Consider the following 22,895-nt stretch of genomic DNA (forward strand, 5'->3'; position numbering starts at 1 on the left):
CCRGAACACAGCTTGGCTGAGTACATCCCATCTTCAGCCTTTTCACTGTAATCACAACTGAGGCATRACAATGAAGCCTGATTACGCCTTTGGTGCTTTCCCTGACTCCCTCCCTTCTTTCTTAATTCCCTCTCATACTCAAAAAAACTTTGGTCTACTACTTTGTAATAGCAGATGAGTGATACACCGTAATTCTGGAGGGSTGATGAGACTGCAGGGAGTGGCACAGAGCACTCCAGCTCTGCACTGTACAGACAGTACATACTCCAGGCAGGAACTCTGTGACCCTACGTGACAGGAAACTAGAGCTTTAAGGAACATTATTAGCATTGTAACAAACTGCTACAATCCAGAGGATTGGATGTTGATGGAGCCGTTGCAAGCTAACACATATGTAAAGGAATGTGAGAGAAAATGACASAATATAGAACAATATAACATAAAACAATAGAGTAAATAAGAGAAGAGGGTGTTCTGCACCTGAACAAAGACATAATCACCCTGCACGATCAGTGAGTTATGGTCAATGTAGCCTGGGAAGGGTTTGCTGCGAGTKGCTTCACTGCAGTTCTGCATCTTGCAGGTGATGTACTGGGCATCTGAAAGGAAAAGAACAAAAACAAAACACTTGAGATCCTGAGCACAGACTCTTCCTACTGTCATAAACCTGTTTGCTGAGGCAGCATTTTGCTTCCCAGATTCAYGTGACGTGAATTGACACCATCTATTCAACACCACACAACCCTTCTTTCCCCTACATCCTTCGTAAACCCATCCTTGATTTTTTTCTTCCTTAACAGCCTTTCTTCTTTACCTGACTCAACCTCCTATTATTTCTTTCATTCACACATTTCAGTTCACACATCAGAGCTATACATTTTTACCAAGAGTGAGCCTTCTACGATGCAACTTTGTATTTCCTACAGCACTTACGAGTATTCAGATCAACTTGGAAAATACCTCAGACCATCTCCTGTTCAGGGGGTTTCCCTACTTCTCTGCTGACAGCGCAGGTGGATGCACTCTGGCAGACTTGGGCAATCATTCCACACTCTCTCAGAACTAGAGGCCTTAGCAGTTTCAAATTAAATGGCCTAAATGCAGCCATCCATCTCGCAGCCATGCAAGGAATCCCATATCCASTGTCACTCCGTGGGATGTCCTCACCTCCTGTTCTGAAGCACTGCAAGGTGCTCATCTCATAACCTGTCACCTGAAGAAAAACAATTTGGATTTCTTCATTTAGGGGCAATTTATCTTAGAATACAGAACCAGATTCTCTGTATTCTGTTTGGACTCTTTCAGACTCACAAAGAATTTGCACTTTGTTATATGACAAAACWGATCCACAAGAAGAACAATTTTGGCTTTTTAGCATTAGTACTTACACTATAGAAACACTACAYTGCATTTAATGTTAGAAGTACTTCTAATCTTTTTCCCTGGAGAGACACAGCCCCTTGTTTGATATAATTACCACCTTCAGATCAGAGAAATAGCATTTTACAYTGAAATAGAAATGGCTGGAATTTTACCATCTTGTATTTAATTTTGGTTTTAATTATAATCTATCATTTGACATTTCTTTCCTTGCGTCTAAGGGCTGTTGACTTCTGCTTGAAACAGACGTGAGGGTAACGAACCCTCAGGAAAGTTTGATGAGAGATTATTTTTCTCCAGCATTTGCAGAATTTTTGGAATATATGAAGTGCTCAATATTATTAGTGACTGCTGTTTATAACATTTTATGTTTTCGCAGCTTGCTGCAAAACATTAATGAACACAGCCTGGGCAGCATGATCCAAATGCATTTCTCTTCASAGTGATTTTTTCCACATTAGCCACGAGAGGGCAGGGAACCACACCATTCCCAGCCTGCTCATTCCAGGGGCTCGGGAAAGTTCCCTTTCAGAGCTGTTCAGCCCTCTGTCCATCCCTCTGCATCCAGGAAGGAGGGGCACAGTCTGTGCCACCGCCTCACAATGCTGTGTTGTGCAGCATGTCCCCTCCTTGTCAGAAGACAAAGGTCACCATAAGGTCTGCTCAGGGCCTTCTCCAGGCTGAACAATCCCATGTCAGCCTTTACAGGGAGAGGTATTTCAGCCCTGTGCTCATCTCGGCCTCCTCTGGAGCTGCTCCGACAGGTCCCATCCCTCCTGTGCTGAGGGCCCCAGAGCTGGGGTCTCTCACAGGGACACACAGCTCCAGCTGGGGTCTCTCATTCCATCCCTACGAGGTTTCTGAGTGAAACCTGTGCCAATCCTGAGCTCAGCAAAGCATCCTCAGTTGAAATGGCCTTACTGCCACTGGAGCTGMTGGAAACACTGGGTGGCTTTTCAYGCATGGAATCGACCCACCAAGCACAGAGATAACGCAGGACCTGACCTCTGCTTCCCACATCGTTTCCTCTTCCCCCCTTCATTGTTTTCCTCTATTTCCACAGGCACTCCATCTGTCTGGGACACACTAAGAGGATACTGCAGTGCCATTCCATTTTCCATGCAAAGGGTTTATCCAAGCTTGGGAGCACAGGGAGGTTACAGGGTGAGTGTTTCTAGGACCAGCCRGCAAAGAAGATTAAGGTATCACCTCCACAAGAGATTTTAAAGAGCAGGTCAGGTTGACATCCTTTAGAGGTGACTGACTTCAGAGTTCTTTGGATCCTGTGTTGATGGAGGAATGGGAACTGTCCCTGTTTCTGCTGTGATCGCAGGAGTCTGTGCAGCAGTGATTGTACCACTGATGAAGATTTACTACGGCAATTCCTGTGAACTTTTACAGTGCAATTCTCCATGGCTTCAATTCTAAAATGCCAGTAATAACTACTAAAGGGCAGAGCACTGAAATTGCTTAAGCTAATCYCCCAAACAGCCAAACACTGAGATGTGCACAACAAGAAAAGCTCCTTTTGCTACAGGAGACAGAAAGAAGGAAAAGCAGGCTTCTTGCAGTGCCTGGTTCCCACATTTTTTTTTTTTTCCTAGGGGAAGATTTTCTGTGCTCACATTAACTCAAGGGTTTTTTTCATTTCATTCTCACGGACATTTTGTGTGACTCCATTGGCAGAGGTTTGTAATTTAGCATTAATTAATGTCAATTAATGTATTCAGTTGCTAAGCTCTGGAATTAATTTCATTAGTTTTCCAGCACAGATGTTTTCCCTGCCATAGGTAATTAGGACATTATGCTTTTCATTTCCAGAACCCTCACCTCCAACAACAGCTGCTGTTTTTAATATACAACAACAAAGTCACACTGTGCCTGGAGAGAAGAACATAGCAACTCCCAGCTCCTACACCCCCAGATGCTTTGATTTTGACAGGTTTAGATACCCAGAGTAGGAATCTTCTTGGGGAATGGCAGCTATTTCAGAAGAGGAAGCAAGAAAAGTCACAGAACATAAGAGCAGGGGAGACATCTTGTAAGGGAAACDGCTGAAAAAATTAATTTGTTTCAGTGGTGAAAAAGAATTGCAAATGCTAACACAGAGAAAAAGTTCAGAGCCAGAGGGACCCTGTGCCATGAAATATGTTAATCTTTTCCGTGCTCCATGCTCATATGTTCTCAATGGAAACGGATCCAGCCTGTCCCAGAGACATTTCTTGGCTCAGCTGGTGGAGACGGAAGGTTATTGGTGGTTACTGGAGGCTGGTGAGCCTCTGGAAAAGCAAACAGGAGAGTTTTAGATCCCTTCCTAAAGCAGTGGGACTTTCTTCAGGATATTTTGCTGCTGAGTGCTAGTTTGGATTAAATATCAAACCCTAATATCCACAGCTTCCTAGTGCAAGCTTGCATGTATATCTTCTAAAAATCTTATTTGATCAAAGGGAGAGTCAGAGAAAACATTCACTGTGCTCTGCAAATGTGTAATTTATATTTTTCTTCTCTTTAATTCATTGAGGAGTRTCTTTCTCTCTACCAATAAACCCACTGAGGACAAATGAGGAGTTTTATCCAATGTAATCAATGATCTGTGTCTCTCAGATTTTCTGTGGAGTACCCCRGTTCATTACTGAGCAACTTAGACATTGGGGATAATTTCTGCATTTGAAGGATGACTGGCATGTTGTAATTAATGAACCATATGAATATAGTAGTGACACATGTGACTGTAACCCCTCTCCACCAGTGACAAACAACAGGAGTCCAGGTTGCCTTAGCAGTCCAGAAACATCCTCAGCATCTCACAACCTTCCATGACAATAAATTCCAGTTTAATTAAATGTTCTCCCGTACTTTAATTTTTTATTTTTTTTTTTTTTTAGAAACACACAAAATGGCTGTTCTTCACCCACTTCCATCTGGCTTGAATGTTGATTTGTGAAACATTCATGGTATGGGAATATGCTCACAACTCTCCAGGACTCAGCAACTGCACAGCAATTAACCAGTAATGAAGATCAGTGAAACGAAACCATCCCATTTACCAGCTACTCACAAATCTGGTTTTATCCTGCTGCTACTCTTTCTTCATTGCATGTCAGCATCAGAAATCTTTCTTTACACAGGGAAGTATATCCTCTGCCATTTCTGGCRTAAAGCTATAATTAGAGAAACTGACAGTTGTCATTCTCCAGGACAAATACTAATCATGATCAGGAAAAAATACTAATCACAATCAGGAAAAAAAAAATCATTGCACAGGTTTAGGGTACTATGGGAATTAATTCACCTCTATAGCTATATTAGGAAAGATAAGGGTAGGTTGCCTACTCATTTTTTCCACAATAGGGATTATTWTATTCTTCCTAGCAATTTTCTGTGAAAACAAAAATCAAAGTGCTGGTGCAACTTTATGATTCAGACATTACTGGCCATGTTCAGTCCCTGTTGATCAGCAAGCAGAACATGTCAGCTGGCCCCAGGTGAGACTTTGGTCTTACCTACATCACAGCAGCACCTAAATTACCYTTCAGTAAGAAAAGCTGCTGTGTAAATCAGGACAGCAGAAGAAAAGCAAAGGAAACAAAACTACTTTTTTAATATCAGGAGCTCTCTAAATTTTTGCCAGCACATTAGAAAACCCCTTAGCTTCTTTCATCCACACTTTAAGAAAATGAATTAAAAACCTTAAAAAAAATTGGTGTCTTATCTACAAAAGCAAATGCATGTCTCATAAATGGAACAGTTGTTTTACTGTTTTACTGTCTATAGTAACTGTCATTTAAACATCCACGGGGTCTGTTTTGCTGCTCTCTGGAGGGCCAGTGGGTACCCAGTTAGTCTCCAAATGCCTTGTAGGWATCCATCTTTCTAATTTGCACCAAMAGTCTGGATTTYTCAGTAGGCACCACCTGAATAAAAATTAGCTCCCATTTAATTAGCTTGAATCAGACCTTACTGGGATAAACCTACCGAGCTCAAATCAGATAAGCCTGTTAATTTTAGGATCTTGTGTATTCTCTACAAACCTGAACCCCACATGTCATTAAGTTTACACCTTCTGAAAGCACTTCAAGCTGCATTTGAGCAAACSTAGATTTAGCTTCCACCATCACCCTGCCTGCTGGCTGGGTGAATGTAACAAAGAGAAGCTTATTGTGYGATTAAGAACCGTAGGGGATCAATTGTCCTACTGGGGTGTTGACCTGAAGCCAGACCAAGGAAAAAAAAAAAAAAAATTACAATTCCTGCTGACTTTGCTGGCTTGCCTTTGATCCTGCTCCAAAATCAAAGTGAAACRCCAGGGACACCCAAGCGTACAAATGGAAATGTGAGATAACATTCATGTGAACTTCTTCCAACCAGAAAAATCAGTTTTACCGCTCTGCTCTCAGTCCCAGATTGATTTGGATTGGGCCTGAAGCCTTTAAAAAAATAAACAAAAGCATCACATTCCATGAGATGAAAATTTTTGTGCTGCTCTCCAAAACTTACACAACAGGATGAGAAACATAAATGGCAGCAATTAGCCCTGCAAATCTGTCTCCACCAAGAGRACTAAATTGAGCAGGCTGCACTCAGCTTGCTCATCACTACCTGCACCCTAATTTGATGAGGCACAGTGTGTTCAGAAGGACTCCATTATTTTTTCTGGTTCCCAAGGGGAAGAACATACACTGAGGAACAACATTGCTAGCCAGATCCTCAGCAGGTGTAAATCAAAACACCACTAAAGTTACACTGATTTATGGCTGTTAAGAGACTCTTGTTTTGGTCCCTGCAAACCTTTCACATTATGTACATAAGCACAATAAATAAAATGCACAGACAGACCGTAATCAGGGAGCAGAGAAAGTGTTACTGGTGTTCCAGCAAGTAGAGCCCAATATTGAGGCTGTTGCTGACAAATATTCTCAAACAACTCTGKCAGGGAGACCCTGTACCCTGCTGACATTTCTACTTCTTCTCACCTAAAGCTGCAGTTGAACTATTCAGCATCTGCTGGAAAAGATACCAGCACAAAAATGAGGTGGTTTTTTTTTTTTTTCTTATCTGTATTAAGTTCAGCAGGTTTTTCTTAGCCCTTATATTTCCACTTAAGGATCTTTTATTTTATTGTATAGATTGTGTGGTTGTTTACACACTACTTTCCTTTCCTTCTTTCTCTCTGTCTTATTTTGGTAAATCTACCTTCTCAAATTTAATCCCTTTATTGAAATTTTATGCWTGGTTAACTCTCAAAAGAGATATTTCAAACAAACTATAAATAAATAAATGAAAAAAAAAAACATTAAAAAAAATCTAAAAACCCAAAAAAAATTATTTGCCAATAACCCTCAGTTTGCAATAAAGATACCTTTCTCACTTCAGCACACTTCACTCCATTACCCCACTGGTAGAAACACATCTGATGCACTGCAGAGGTAAAAGTTTGTTCATCCACAGGGGAGTGATGATTACTTTGTGGAGGAAAGGGAGACTTAAGATCTAGTACTTTGAAGAAAGTTCTAGTGGCCAAGAGAGCTGCATATACCAAGCTGGTCACGGTAACGACAGTGATGGACCATGTCCATGATCTTTATCTGTCCTGGCCTTAAAAKCCTGTGACCTTCAGTGCTTCCAAAAATCTGGCAAAAAATGCTGTGATATGTTCCAAGGTTACTGTTCCCAGCTACCCACCACARTCCTCTGCTAGAGACCACCACTCTCAGGAAAAGGGGCAAAAGAGAGTGCACAGCTACTGAAAATCCAACACATTCCCTTRTATTGCCAGTGAGGTGTGCTGGGGACCTTCTGATTCATGGCCAGAGTTTCATCCAAATGACTGATTTATGAGAAGGGTCACCACTGGCTGAAGGTTTGACAACACTGATATTTGTATTTGTAGTTCTGACACTGACACTGTACAGAATCTGTTACTAGAGCTCACTTGAACAATAAAATTTGTTATTCCACAATTCCCTTTAATAATATGACTGACTCCTCAGTGAAGACAATTTCATCTACCTGTCTTTTGGTTTCCATCTTAAGTGCTATCATGAAGCTTACTAATTTGTTAGGAACTCAAGAAGTGTTTTGCAGAAATGYTCCATATCTGTGCAAAATACTCTTATTTCAGCCCAAGAACACAAACAAGACTGCTCAAGGCATTTGGAGAATGGCATTTTCTCTGCCCACAGTGAGCTGAATATCCCTTAAATGCAGTAGCCAAATACACCTCCTTAAACACTACTTCTAGTGCCTCATCTTGATGACCTCAAATTGTTAATGACTTCTAACAGCAGGATTTTGTGCCAAAATAGACACTGTCCTGTTAGAATATTTCCTTTTTATTTAGCACATCCCAAGAAGTAGAAATGTTGCTGCCACATAAAGTGAGGGAAATTGAGAGGAGACATAATAACCATAGATCATAAATTATAAGAAATAGAGATAATACATTCTTTCCCTGTCACTAATCCTTGCGTATCTTGAAATGAAAAGACCTTTAAAACTTCATGGTTTCTATCGCAACYGTTTCTTTTCAAAATTCATCTTCCAAAAAATTCTCTTTTAAGATAGATTTCCATAAGTTAAAAACCAGATTACCTTACAATTAACTTTTCAGATAATTTTAAAATTTCCAATGACAAAATGCACGTTTTAAGTGACACCACTGCTTTTGAGGGTACAATTCAAGGTAGAACTTTATCCATTTAAAAAATAATTAATTGAAGGCTTCATTAATCCTTGCAAATGGTAAAAACCTTCTTGTTACATTGCAGCACTGCTGTTTAGTGAGGAAACAATATGGAATTAAAATGGCTAAATCTCTGGCAGCCAGGCTTTCAGTGTGCTGCCTGCCTGAGGCAATCCAATGTTGTGGAAAAGAAATCCATGGAGAAAGATCTGCAAAGGCAGTGGAGCTCAAAGATAAACCTTGAGGAAASCTGGGTGGGAGGAGGAAAGGCCAGCAGGTGGCTGAGGGTGCCTGAGAGAATTTACAGCCAATTAGGAGAATATTWTGGAGTTACAGGTAAAGGAAGCTCCTGGAATAGGAAAAAAAAAAGCACCTCAAGGGGCAAAGCAGGGAGGGAAGGGAGCTGATGAAAGTGAAGGACAACAACAGGACATGCAGGAACAGTGAAGAATGCACTCAGACTGGTCATTAGAAGGTTTCTAATGTGAGAGAAATTAGGTATTTTCAAAGGTAGTACCTAAGGCAGAACATCCCCTGTCAGCTAAAACTATAAAGCTACAAACAAGGTGATGTCATGTTCTGTGTGAACAAACAACAGCCAGACTTTGTGAGCCAGGAACTTCTCTTCAGTGYCATGTTCCCATCAAGAAAAATCAAGAAAGAAAAAAAAAAAAAAGTGTTGTATGTAGTAACTCCACTTAATGCTTATCACCTATTCTTCCTCACCATGTCCTCAGCTCCTTTCACAGCCTCTTAAACCCAACTTTTTACCTGGAAAGGCTTCTCCTCCCACAGATCTGACTTGGAACAGCCAAACCCCTCACATTAAATGAGTGAATCACTAACATGAAGTGAGATTTCTGTTGTCATACTGGGTGGTTACAACAATATGAGAAGAGCCCAGGATACCACAATATTTGTTGGCTGATGTACTTACGACCATCCACTGTCCTTGCCTCCAGGTGCACAAGATCAGGCTCCCTTCCATTCCCCATCATAGACCTGTAAAAGACAGATTGAGACAGGAACATTAAAAAGAACTTATACCATGAATGGCTGAGATATTACTTTCAAAGGAGATCCTGTTTTGCGGGACATAAACTCATAGTCACAAATAAGAACTAGTAATTTTGGAGCTTTCCCTAAAATGAACTTGAGTATTTTACAGAAATTCTATCATTTTATCTAATCAATGTCATTGTACTTATGAGTTCTTTATTTCTGACCCTTTTACTTCACTTTTTCCACCTGAAGACTTGTTCCGGTTCTTGTTGKTATGTGAAATTTTGATGTTTGGTCAGAAGGATGTATTTTAGTTCAGGGTAGGATAAAGAAGACTTTAATTGATGGGATAATAATATTTGCCAGCATACTAATTATAGCTGTTCCTTTATATTGGACATTTTATGCACATTTGCTTAATTGACACTCTTAATGATCAATGTTCCCTCATTAATTAAGAAGTTTGAAAAACTCATTTTATCCTGAGACATTTTATCACTTCTGATCTAATAAAAACCGTGTTCCATTAATAAAAGAAATGTCACATTGAAAATGACTGTTTGTTCCCTCTGAATTAACAAGTAACAAAGCAAAGACATTGRGCACTGCAAATAAGGAGTTTATGGAATTAAGCTTTGCTTCCATGGTTGAGGCTCCCTTGGACTGGCACTGTTGGCCTCATCAGTTCCCTGGAAGAGTCCAAATGGCCAGTGGTTTGCTAGACAGCTTGAATTCTGGAAGTTCTGACTGCAATGCATGCCCATCCCATTGTGCAGCAGMCTCAGCAGCATCTCTGACAATCAGCCTTGTTTCTGGTCTTGATCCTATCATCCAAGCCATGATCCTGGATTAAAGCTAAGGGTCAAACACCCAGTTTCTCCTTAGCTGCCTGACCTCCTGGTTAATAGAAGCATGAGGGAAGACACACATTCATTTCCAGTGATAGAAAAATTAGATGTTCTCTTCAAAGCTTYATTATTTTTCAGGAAATCAGAAGAGAGATTCAAACAGTGATTTAGACCTTAATTCAGTTCCCACTGACTGCAATCAGAGGCACCTCCAGTGCTTAATCATCATGTGCATTAACTAATAACTATTATAAAAATGTTAACAATAACAAGTCCTGATTAATCCTTACTTTTCCTCGACAAAACATGCAGCAATTCACTGGCTAGAAAAGGTTTTGTTTCCTTTTATTGGGGAACTAAGTTTCGGAAAATACTCTGAGCCAGCATTGCTTTTACCTCTTCTCCATTTTTAATAACGTTTATGGCAAGGTGTTATTCCCCTACACTTCCAACTTCCACTTAAAATCTCTCCTTCCTGGTAACTGACACCAAGTGAGGGGGGAAGGAAGCACCTTCCCAGGCCATTTTTATTGTGTCTGTTATGATCAGAAGATTTAGGACCAAAATGCTGGGCCTGCTCRTTACAATTCAGCTCAAGATAGAGAGATACTATTGACAAACAGCTCTAAAAAAACTACAGAACGATGAAGCTTACACTGTGGCATATCTCCTTTTTATTCTTTTTTGAAGTGGGCTTTAAATACTGGAACTGGAATACTGGAATAGCCCATCTGTTCATTCCTCCTTCTGACCTCACACACCTCTATGGGGATGGGAACTTTCCAAAGAAATAAGGAATATATTACATTAACTTGAACATTTTGTCAGAGCACAACAGTGGTGCTCATCCAGCACAGAGCTTRTTGCCCTATTTAAAGCATGTGCATCTACACTCAGGTGTTTTGTGAGTTTCCTCCTCACAGTGCTGTTCCGACCCCAAGAAAAACCTGGTTTGCATTTTCTCAGGCAAAGACAGGCAGTTTTTATGAGTCATAATTTATATCAAACTCTTAGGTGTCTTAAGAGCAGCACATAAAGACCTGGACCCCTCAAGCCCTGAAAGCAGCGTATTACTTACTCACACTACAACAGCCAACATTGGGACTGTGAAAGCTTCAACTCAAGGTAGAATTAAATCATCAAATGTCCCAAGAGGGTACAGAACCAGGATGGCTCAAACAGGACTGGTGATAAACCTCAAGGGCTTCCTTTCTTTTGGTGTCTCCTAAACCCCTGCAGCTTAGAAATGTGATGACAAATATGAAAACTACGATCCAGAGAAGGAAATTCCTGAAGTCAAATAGGACCACTGAGGCATAGCCAAGAGCCATACCCATGTCTTCCTATCTGCCAGATCTTTCTCCCTACATTAAAAAATTCACATTTCATTGCTTTGATATATAATAGGCTTAGTTTATTTGTGACAGCACAAGGTCACAGCCAGGCCCATAATATTAAATGACAACATGAACAATCAGTTGTAAAGAACAGGCAAAATACAAATACACATGTGCTGAAATCAATATTAACTGTACTGAGCTGGCAGCCAGAAACACATCACTTCCATCTGGATTCTGCTAAGAGCTTGCTGACCAGCATTTTTGTAATGCCACATTTTATTTTTTTTTATTTTTGCTGTCTTGTTCCATGGTAGCCCTGGGATATTTTTCTACACATCCCTCCGCACCACCTGAAAAGCCACATAAAGTAATACTCATCTTACCCAGTTATACATTACAGATATTTAACTCTGAACTAATCACACTCAACTCTCTTTACAGGCAGAGAGGTRAACAGGCAGTTTTGTACTGTGATCAGCTGAACAGTGCTAAATATGACTTTATGAGAATAATTTATCCTACAAAGGCTTGTTCCTCTCCATGGAATTTAAGATGTCTGGACACCCACACGGGATCACATAAAGGTCCCAGAGCAGGTAACACAACAGACCTGAAATATGTTGATTACCTAATTTTAAAAACACAAATTACAGATGAGCTRTGGGTTGCAATTAAAGGGGTAATTGAATGTCCTGAGCAGTCTTTTTTTTATGAGAAATGTTTTATACAGCTTACATCAGCCTTATTGTTTACTTATTATGACATATAAATCCTAGGAGACATTCAGAAATGTAATATTGACCACAGTGAGCATACACAGGAGATAAATACTGTGCTTTTGGTTGCACTGCCCCCAAGAACATTCACCCTATAGGAAGACAGACATACCCTTCTATATGTATAGGACRATCTGTTCCTAAAGCATCTACGGGAATAAAGGTGTTAGGAACTGTAATATATATGTCAGAAATGTTGAATTTATAGTATGTCAACCAAATCAATCACAACACTACCAAGCATCAAGCTATRCTATCAGGGGGCTTTCTTGCCTTTTTTATTTGGCTGGAGAAAAAAAAAAAACAAAACAAAACATCATCCTTGGAAGATGAGAAGGTCAACGTACTTCTACAAGACTGAGTATTATTAAGTAACAATTTTAAATTCATGGCATCAGTGTGAAAAAATAATGAAAAACTGATCACAAAGAAATTCCATTCCTGACCAGATTGGAAGGTTCTTAAACCAAAGCTAGAATGGTCAAAAAAATACAAGCTTCTCAKGTGGAAGAARGAAACTACATGCTGGATTTGCCCAAGATAACACCAAAGCCTCCAAYTCAGTSTTTCTGAGGTGATAAAAGTGCCCACTGTACCTCATTATCTTTTGTGCAYGTGGTCAGTGCACCATGGTCAATGYAATGCTTCAAAGGCTGGGCAAGGAAGAGTGCTCTGTGTTCAACAGCGGGAAAACCAAGCGCCCTACAAAGAACAGGGGCAGATGAACAACATTCTGGGACCCACTAAGCTACTGATTTCTCTCAGAAATTTCTCTAAAACTAAACAACAGTCCCAAATTTGCCAAACCCTATTCTGAGTAGCTTCTATTCTCTACGCTGGCAGTGCTTTCTCCTCATATTTCTCAAATCCATTCTTCCCTTTCAGCATCTGCTCTCAAAGACCGAACACTCACACATCCACAAACTTTTCTTCTTGCCTCAGTCTGTGTTTTCACTTTGTGGTAAAATGCCAGCATGTCCTTTGTCCGKCCCTTTAATCTCAGGCTTTCTGTAATACTCCCAGAAACTTCAGGACACCAGGGATATCCTTGCAACACTTTCTGTTGAATGGTGCCTATTGTATTTTTTTGTGATTAACAGTGTTTTGTTGGTATAATTGTCTGGATGTTTTGAAAAATGAAAAGGCAGGAAACAAAAATAAAGAAAATCTTTTGGGAAAAGGAGGATTTAGAAAAGCCAAAGGGAGTGCAAGGCAGTGACCCCGCTGCCTTTACACTGAAGATGCTTACATTTTGAAAAATTTAGGACCCCCACGGTCCTATTACAAAGTTGCTTCCTAAAATTTTAATCACCATCAAGCCTGCTAAGTAGTTATCTACACTTGAGAGCCTGACAAATCGATACCACTGGCTGCAGCACAGTAATTGCTCTGAATGCAGATTCCACATCCACCGTGAGAAGCAGCGCAGGGAAAAGACCCCGAATCATCCCCTGGTTTAGAACTCGGCTGAACTGAACAAAAGCAGCCTGGCACTGCCCACTGCACAGTAAATGGTAGTTGGCATATTTCTGTAGTGACCAACCCCTTGCCATCCTCTGTGTCTGAAACATTTCTAAAACCTTGGCTTCCTTGGCCTCTCAGCTCCTCTGAGCCAAGAAAATTCAAAAGAGACCCTGTTATCCTGGGGTTTCCACCTCTTCTATCTTTTTTCACTTCTAGGGACAAAAGCAATTGTTTATGGATGCTGGGAACTGATGAGGCTTGCAAGGCAGTCAGACCACTCAGAACTGCAAAAAGGCATCATTGTGAAGAAAGCAAAAGCTTCTATTTGCTGCAYCTAATTTCAAACTACCATTTTTTCATAAACAATTAACTCGAAACACCAGACAATAAGGACTGCATCTCAAGTATTTGTGCATTTTAGAAAGTAGCTTCGGGTGCCTTTGGTTTTTGGGTGCTTGACTTCAGACACAATCACACTGTATCTGGGACTATGTGCACAAGAAACTTGATGGCAATCTTTTCACGTGTATTTCTTGTATCATACATGCTCACAGCAGCCAAGATCAAATGTCTTTTCAGACAGGCAGAAAAAGACATTGCTCTTTTACATTTTCAGTGCAAATGGCCCTGAATGCCAAATGCTACCATGATCAGTGTAAATGTCCCTCATTCTTTATCTGGACACAGAGACTTCAGGCAGCTTTCCCATGTCTCAGAGAAGTCACCAAATGCAGAATTAGAACTCCTGTGGCCATACCTCACCTTTTCTGGGGGGGAAAACAGGTATGGTTTATTCATGCAGTGAAGGCTGGCAGACACGACACCACAGCATGTCTCTGCTAAGGTGGATGGAAGGAGATTTACACAGCTCTGGCCATTCTGAGCATGTCTGAGCACTGAGGGGCAGCAGCTCAGATGGGCTGCAGTGCAATGCCAAACAGAAAACCGACACATTGCTTGGAAAATCCAGTTTAGCTATTATTAAAAAATGCTCGTGCCTCTGTTGCATTCTGCAGATGACCTTGCTCTTAACACGGTCTCCTGACCCTCAGCATTCCTCATTCCTAGTCCCACTTTAARCAAATCCCCATCCCCACACACACTGCATCACACAGAAAGTCTAAAGAGCTGCAACAGTCAGGTGGAAGAGCAAATGTAGTCCTAGAGATCCTTATGCCAAAGTTGTCCTAGGAGCATAAATATTCTAACAAGCTTTATCCTGTCACAGTAAAGCTATAAAGTTGCTTTGTTCAGCACATGATAATGGCTTTGTAATTCAATTATTGGTAGAATTTGCCTTTGGGGATTTATCTTCCTTTAGCCTCAGCACTCATGCGAATCCCTTATCGTAAATCTTGCCAATGCAAAACCAGCCCCTCCACTGCCTCCAGGACATATCCTGTCACTTCATGTTAAAAAATTGACACCTTCCTCCAACTTAGTGAATGGCAGGGCTTTGCTTTTGTTTTAAAGGACAGAATGAAAACAGCAACAGTGGATGACGCCCTCAGTAGCATCAATTTTTTGGTTCCATCGATGCTTCTGTAACACTAAATTCTAATTGCCATTCATAAAAATAGTAACATGTGGCACTGAACAGGGAGCTTTTTGTCCAAAGATACAAAAGTACTTGACAGTCAACCTCTAAGTAACCTTCCCTGCATGCTACTGATTTGTTCAAGACCTATGGAAAAGTACAAGACAAGCAGACGAAGTTAGAAATAGGGGCTGAGGAAAATTTTTGTTCTCAGCTTTATAGATAAACTTCACTGATTAGTCAAGAGCAAAGGGGCCTCATTGATTTGACCAAGATCACACAGTTGCTATGTGGCAGAGACAAAAATAGAGCCTGAGAGTCCTCCAGGCTCCTTTTTCTTTTACTACTATATTGACTCCATGAGGACTTTGCAGATACTCTCTGTTCCTTTTTCTGCTTGCAGAGGTCAGTGAATCTGCCCCAGGGAGCTCAGTGTGGGAGGCAATTCTTATGGTTTCTYTAGTTCAGTCCCTATTATGTGAAATTTCACAGATTTTACTATTCCTGGAACATACTTTAAAGACTGCCTTCTAGCTTTAACATCTCTTAACCACATCCTCCTGACATGTTTCAGAAACACAGGGACAGAYTCCAGATAGTCGTAAATCAGCACTTCATTTCTTTATATCTGGCTAATAAATCTCCCCTGACCATAATTTAATTAATTTTTCCCCGCTACATCCCTGCACTATTCTTTCCCACATTGTCCAATCCCATGAAATGACACAATTTTGTGCAATTCAACTGCCAGCCATGGGGCCAATTCAATTCTGTGGTTTGCTTTACTCAGTTTGTCACCTTTTCTTTAGAACTGTTAGAAAACAGCAGTGCAGTGAGTAAAGCCCAACTCTCCTAATTGTGCCTCCTCACAGCACTGACCCAGAAAAACAGGTGGCAGTGGCTAACACTAAAATAGATGAGTAGATAAATGGGGGAGGTCATGGGGAGTCACTGCTCCTCTCACCATCATTTTTCACACCCCTAGTGCATCATGACCGACACCCTTCCACACTCTGCTGTCCACAAACCCCACAGCTTTGAGGGCAGCAGCAAAGGAAGCCTTCTCCCCTGCTGCTGCTGTAACACCACAGCTCTCTGTGGGAAGCTCCAGAGAGGAAACTTGGCTAAAACTCTGAAATAGATGGATGTGAATTCTCAGGAGGTAGCTGYCTATTGCTGGTAACACAGGGTGGGAGGAATGTCTTAAAATGAGGATCTAAACTGAGTGGATAAAATTCAGTTACCAGGACTAGATCCTGATTTTAAGATAGCCCTTCTAKCCTATATTTGTTTTTCATATATTGCAGGAAACTTAAAAATTCAAGCTGTCTTGAAGAGAAAGGACAAAAGGACCCTCAGGTTACAGCCCCTGAGCTCCCCTCCTTGGTAACATGGACCAAACCTACCTGATTCACAGCTTCTCTGCTGGTACAGCCTAATAGGATCACAATTTCCTAGTGTGCTTCCAGCAYCTTGTGGTGCTGTGGCCCAGTCAGGCAGCTCTGGAGGAGGCCAGCAAGTCATTTAGAGCGAGAGTGGRAAGCCAGCTGTGGTAACACAGCGTGCTGCTCATTAAATGTACAACAGAACACAGCAATTCCTGACACAGATCCAAACAGATCCACAGGTGACTTCACTGTGCACTGCTTCACCTGCTCAAGGTCTGTCCTTTGCAGGGCCACACACAGAAATCTGCTGCTTTGTCCAGWGCCTGCTGGACACTGACACAAGGCAGGGTCCCACACGGCACTGAAGGCTCCTGTTTCTGCTTAGCCCCAAATCAAGATTTGGAAGCTGGAATATGGATGYCTGCCTGTTCTGCAGAACTTTAACAAGGGAAAGTGGATGATGCAGAAAAGCCAAAGCTCATGGGAGTCTGTACTCATTTATAAAGTATCTCTGGGTGATTTTTTAATATCTGCTGAACTGGGAAAACTAAARCACACCCATATACACATCAGTCACACCGGGGCTTCTTGGTCCCAAAAGGCTTATTCAGGTGAGTATTTGCTTCATTTTGAAAACTGTCATGGCTCTCTCTGGCAGGTRCCCATAACTACCATATTTAGGTTATGAAACACATACATTTTAAATTAAACTTCCTCCCTTCAACTCACTGAACAAGGCTTGTGTATTAGATCAAGTGGATGATTTTCTGGACAGGCTGTCACCATGCACTTTGATTGGCATCTTTCCCATCAGCCTCCAGCAGTTGCTCTGCAGTGATTAAAAGGTCCTGTTCAGCCATTCCCAGCCTCATTTGTGAGCAGCYCAGACATTGAGGCACTGAAATCACCTCAGCCCACCTGGGTGGGCGTGCAAATCTCACCAAGCCAAGAGCTGACAGCAGCACTGGGACAGTTCGCCCAACTTGCTCCAAGTGCTTGACTGTAATGAAGTTTTTAACAGGGCTTTGACACCTCATACCCTTGATTTTCAGCTCTTTCAGCTGCTCCAATGAACACAGTCAGAGCTTTTAAAATGCAGTCTCCAGCCACTTCTGGGAAAGAAAATATATATACTCTATAATTATACTCTGAAGATTAACTTTCATTGCCACCACTTATAAAAGAAACACAAATATAGCCCTATCTACTSATCTGTCCTCCCAGCTGCTTACAGGTTTTTCTTCCCTTCAGTGAGTGTGCATATTTTTGTATTATTTGATGGGAAAGGTTGGTTGGCTGCTTCTTTTACAATGCTCGCCTCAATTTTCTTCTCCTTCTCTTGTTCAGAAAAACACAAGGCTGAGTGGAGACCTAGCAACATCTCTTATCATCTCCTACTTGTTCATCTGAGTACAASACTCAAATAAGTAAAAAAATAAAATCAATATCACTGATAGAGATAATGATTGTGACTTGATAGTCTAATGTACTAGCTGGGCTTTTCTGTTGTTCATTTTATGTTAAAGATGCTTTCATTATGTGATTTTATTTCTTTCCTCCCCCTACAAGTTTCTCAAGGTTAGGTTCTGATTAGAATTACATGAGAACATTTTCAGAAAAATGCCTCACTTTCATTAAAAAACATTACATTTTGCAGACATTTTAATAAATTTCTATTTTTTTTTGGGGGGGGGGGGGCAGCTCTAATTGAATTGTGATGCCTTGACTTACTGACTTTTAGAAAATAATTTCTGGTGGAAGGCATGACTTGATCTGAGGACCAGAATAAAAACCTGGCTTTAATGACCAACACATGTCTGCATTTATATTTTGGCCATATTCAACTATATGCACTTTGCCCATTTTTTTTTTTTTTTTAACTGCTGGTCATGGGTGCTTGGATTTTCAAGTCACCAGGTATTACTACTGAACTTTGACGAGATGACTGGACCTTTTCAAAAGAAGAAACAAGCAATGTAATTCCTAATGAGACTGGTTCACCAATTTTGTTTACATTTGTATTCCCTATAAACCAGCAYCTACATCAGGAAAATTCTACAATAGGAATTCATACCAAAAATCACTGAGTATCACAAAAATAAGCTCAGAAGTRTTTAAATAAAGCATATTTATCCAACTCTTTTAAGCAGAATCCACTGCATTCTCTTTCCCTAATGCCAACTACATTAGTAAACACTGTGCTATCAGCAATAATCCATGTATATTAACTTGTTGTTTCTGTATTACCCTGMTGAATTAATATTGCTTAGAATACTYCTTCCTAGTAATTAGGGTATTTTCAYAGAGAACAGTTCCAGAATTTCCAAGTACRTTGATAACTTCCATGCACTTTTCTGTCACAGTACATTTAACAGCAAAATCTCAAGAAGCTGCCAGAGAAATTATAAAAAACATGGATATTGTTGATTCAGTGCAGAACTGTCGTGCCTTCAGCTTCTATGCAGTGTGGATTCTTCCATGCCTGCACCTGACACACAATCTGTGGTTCACCCTCTGACTGGATTGCATTTTCCTCAGTACACCACTGCCACATGCCTAGATTATGCCAAGAGGTATGTGATGATACCCAAATTATAGGATTTATTAGTTTTACAGTAGTCCATCACTAAAGCCTGCCCAGCCACCAGTGTRTCCTAACAACCTTTTAATGAGGTAAAAAATTACAGATCCCTTTTTCCAACTTTTGTTTTTTTTTGGTGGAGGTTTTTTGAGACAAGAAGTCTCCAGTCACCTCTCATTTAAAGGTTTGACTTGATCTGCTCATCTCCCACCTGATACCTCCTCTCACAGAATCACATTAAACCTCTTTCATCACAAACRTGGATGTCAGGGCATCACTTAGAGCTGCAAGTCAAAGAACAAAAAGGGGAAACAGCAGAGCTTTGAATAAAAAATAGTCTATTTYCATATTAATGACTCCTGTTAATGAAACAGAGGATGCAAGAATAAAAAGTACACATGGGCTACAAGGAACTGAGTTGTGCCTACATAGAGTGTTTTCTCAGACTTACATATTAAGTATCAGACCCTTTCAATGTTTTTCTTCAGGGGCTTAAATTTCTCTAGAGCAGTAGGAGGAAGAAGTGTTTCACAGAGCAGCCAAAAATAAGCAAATAAAGAAGAAAATTCTCTTGGCAACAGATATAGGAAATGCAGCTGTAAAAGGTACTACAGCTTCTCTTGACAGCGTTTGCAGGTAGAGCATTCTCATGACTAAAACTAGCAAGCTCAGGGGAGTTTATTCACMAGACTCTGAGTGACCCACAAGCTATTTACAAGACAACATGACACACTAAAATGGCAATGAAAATATCAGTGAGCAATCAGGAAAATGCATCTTTGCTTTCATCAACCATTCAAATCCATGTAAAAGTCTTCAAAAACCTTCCAGCTGCACCTTCCCTGTCAAAACAAAGAGCGTAACTAAATGCAGCCTCAAGAATGCCTGATGCCAGAGGCCTTGCTTTGTGCCTTCTGATTTCAGATCATCCTAGTTTAGAGAGTATTGGAAACAATAGCAACTCCTCAGCCTTTCTTAGATATCAGAATATTTCCCTCATTCTCTGTCCAGTACAGGTGTTTAGTGGTTGACCCCTTCAGAGTAATTTGATTTAGATAAAGCACCAGGAACATGAGGGAGTGAGTATCCCCACATTCTGCTTTTCTTAAATAGTTGTAATTTCAGGACATTATTCTTAAAAGCAGAAATAAATAGTGAAGTACAAGTGAAGTCAGTCTTCTGACTTTTCAGGTTGATTAGATTCAGTGTATTTCCAAGCCAAGATATATTATTATTATATAATAATAAATTATAAAAGCCCAACCAACCACAGGGCAAGCCTCTACCAACCTGTACACCAGCTGTGGCTACAGAGATGGTACTGCAGAAATCTGGATTTCAACTGTTCTTCTGCACCCTGTAATGTCCCAGCTCCCTTTTGCCCTTTTTGCATGGGGAGTGAACAGTGAGCCTGCACTGAGTGCAAAGGGCTCCCCTTCTGATTCAGCATTTCAGGGCTGTTTTACCCTCAGGTACTTGGCTRCACAGAATGGAAATTCATATTAAAGCCCAGTGCTGCTCTCTGTGGTGCTCTCAATCACACATGCACAGCTGCTTTTGAGGACAGACAGTGTCCATAGAATTGCAGCTAAGAATGTTCTTTTTGTTGTATGGTCTTAATGATCATAATAAACGTGCCAGAATGAGAAGCAACAGTGTGTCCACAAATTGTATTTTCACTTTCAACCTAGCTTACACTGAGGTGTRTCATGCAAGGGGAACTCTGTTGAAGGTGAAAATACAGGCTTGCACTTTCATGCTTTGTGAAWGRCTGTAGGGAAATTAGATGGGTGGTYRGAATGTCTTTTCATTAAAAGAAAATATGTGACTGAAACATTCATGAATCTTGCTATGTTTAAAACCTATGGGTTTGACATAAATTTATAGTTCAGAAACTACCACACTACTGAATTTTTTTTTTTTTATCATTAGGTTCAGCTCATTCTGATTTCAAGACAACTATTTTATCAAAAGCTTCTCTTCCAAAGGCATATTCACAGGACATAAGGCCACTTCTGCTCACAGGCAGACTAATRCCTCCATAAGGAAATGATGAGAAACCCCACAGATTCACACCAAAACACAAGCAAACTCTTATCTTTGATTTGGAATATACAACCATGTTTGTAGGAAAAAAAGTTCAGTGYCTCCTTCTTTCCTCAGCTTTCTTTTCCATGCAGGTCAAAGTTGGCAGTCTAGATATATTCTAGTGCTGTATAAACACATAATGCCCCTTTTATACTAGCTCTAAATTATTCTCAACAAATCAGCAATGCAGACTTTATCCATGCCTTTAAGATCTCCAACACCTCTGTGTGTGGGGGGAAGTTGTGTCAATGAAATGAAGAAGAGGTTTTGCTCTTACCAGTAGAACCTGTTTGGTGTAACTCCCTCATGGAGAAGCAGCCATCTTCTGCCAAACTCCACCGAACTGAATAACTGTGGATAAAAACAAACAGTCATAAATCACAGTAAAACACTGAGATACCAGAGAATTGACATGGAAAACACCTCTAATCACTTCTGAGACAGTGACTTCTATTTCTTCCAGTCTCAAAGGGACACACCTGGGGCAGCTGAAACACATCTATGGTATCTTTTATTGGCATAGACAGTACTGAGATGTGTGAGATGGGATACAACTGGTGTCATCTGAGGGATCACTTTATGGGTGCACCCAACAATCTGCCCTAAATGAAAATTCATCATCCAACTGCCTTCCTCAATGTGATGTCAGAAGGACATTGTTCTTTCCATTAGCAGTGCCATCCTCAGGAAGCCTTTTCCATCTGACACCAAAAAATATTCTGACACATTCAGACTTCCCTTGCAGGATGGGATGAGTTTAAACAGCACAAGTTCCTCGTTCCAAGGAAACCTGTGATTCTTCCTCTGTTCTTGTCCTTCTCCTGCAAACAACGTGACACCTTCTCCCTGTCTGGTTACGCAAACAATATCCAAATACATCAATCATTTCAGAAATTCTTTCCATGATAAATACCATCCCAGGCTGAGAAAGGTCAGCAGAAAGGCAGGTTACAAGTATTATAAATCCTTTGACATGTCTTCGTGGAATGATACACCAATGTTACTATTGTTGAGCGCTTACAAAGAGCTGCTCTCCCTAAGTGCTGCCACCAGGTAATTCTCAGAAGGGCAGCAGAGGGAAGGATCACTTGGGTTATGTTATTTCTTTTGCTTTATTTAGCTTCACATTTATCATATGGAAGGACTGAGAGGCAATCAGCCCCACACTTTTCTTGCAGATTCATCCTGTTTCCCCTCCTTCCTTTGCCTGATAGACTTGGTCAGTCCCATTTTCTGGCCCAGCAGATGCTGGACATCATTTTCTGAACTATGATCTCCTTTTTCATGACATCTCCTAAGGGATCTTGAATAAAATGCAAACCATCTGAATCTTTATGTGAAAACATGGCAAATTTGTTTGGAACCGGTAGAGGAAGAGGAGTGGCATGGAAGAGAAAGATGCATGCCTGTGAGAATAACTAAGAAGAAAAATTATAATCTAAAAGCTTGGGGTTCATCAGAAAGTTGATTTGAATGTATTTTGCGAATTATAAGACTGGGATATAAAAAACCTTGAGGTGTTCTTATTTGGATAGTCATTCCAAATACAAACCCTAATATCCCTCACTTTTCCTATGGCAAGAACTTGAAAGAACAGGGAGAAACTAATTACAACAGCTTTTTAGTAAACAGTAGGCTGGCATRTGTTAAAATTTACTTTAAAATATGAAAGCTAAAAATTCACCTCTTTCATTTCCCTTTCTCTTGAACACTGTCAAAGAAGAGAGAGGGAAGAAGGGGGAAGGGACAGAAAATAACAAGAGTAAGGAGAGGGAAAAAAGTTTTGTTCTGTGGCTAGAAATGCATCAA

The 22,895-nt window shown here is 40.5% G+C and overlaps 1 protein-coding gene across 1 annotated transcript in view; it reads right to left on the minus strand.

The window, feature by feature from the left end:
- SORCS1 (sortilin related VPS10 domain containing receptor 1) overlaps positions 1–22,895 on the minus strand; it is a gene marked incomplete at its 5' end in the record, with an annotated part of 249,958 nt that overhangs the window by 64,295 nt on the left and 162,768 nt on the right. Inside the window, 3 exons of the mRNA XM_057375558.1 lie at positions 481–599; positions 9,000–9,064; positions 21,364–21,437. Of these exons, the coding sequence (XP_057231541.1) occupies positions 481–599; positions 9,000–9,064; positions 21,364–21,437 (258 nt within the window). The remainder of the gene's footprint in view (positions 1–480; positions 600–8,999; positions 9,065–21,363; positions 21,438–22,895) is intronic.

This window comes from Malurus melanocephalus, unplaced genomic scaffold (assembly GCF_030028575.1).
Source record: "Malurus melanocephalus ecotype Western Australia unplaced genomic scaffold, MMel_1.1 scaffold_252, whole genome shotgun sequence".
NCBI classification, from domain to species: Eukaryota; Metazoa; Chordata; class Aves; order Passeriformes; family Maluridae; genus Malurus; species Malurus melanocephalus.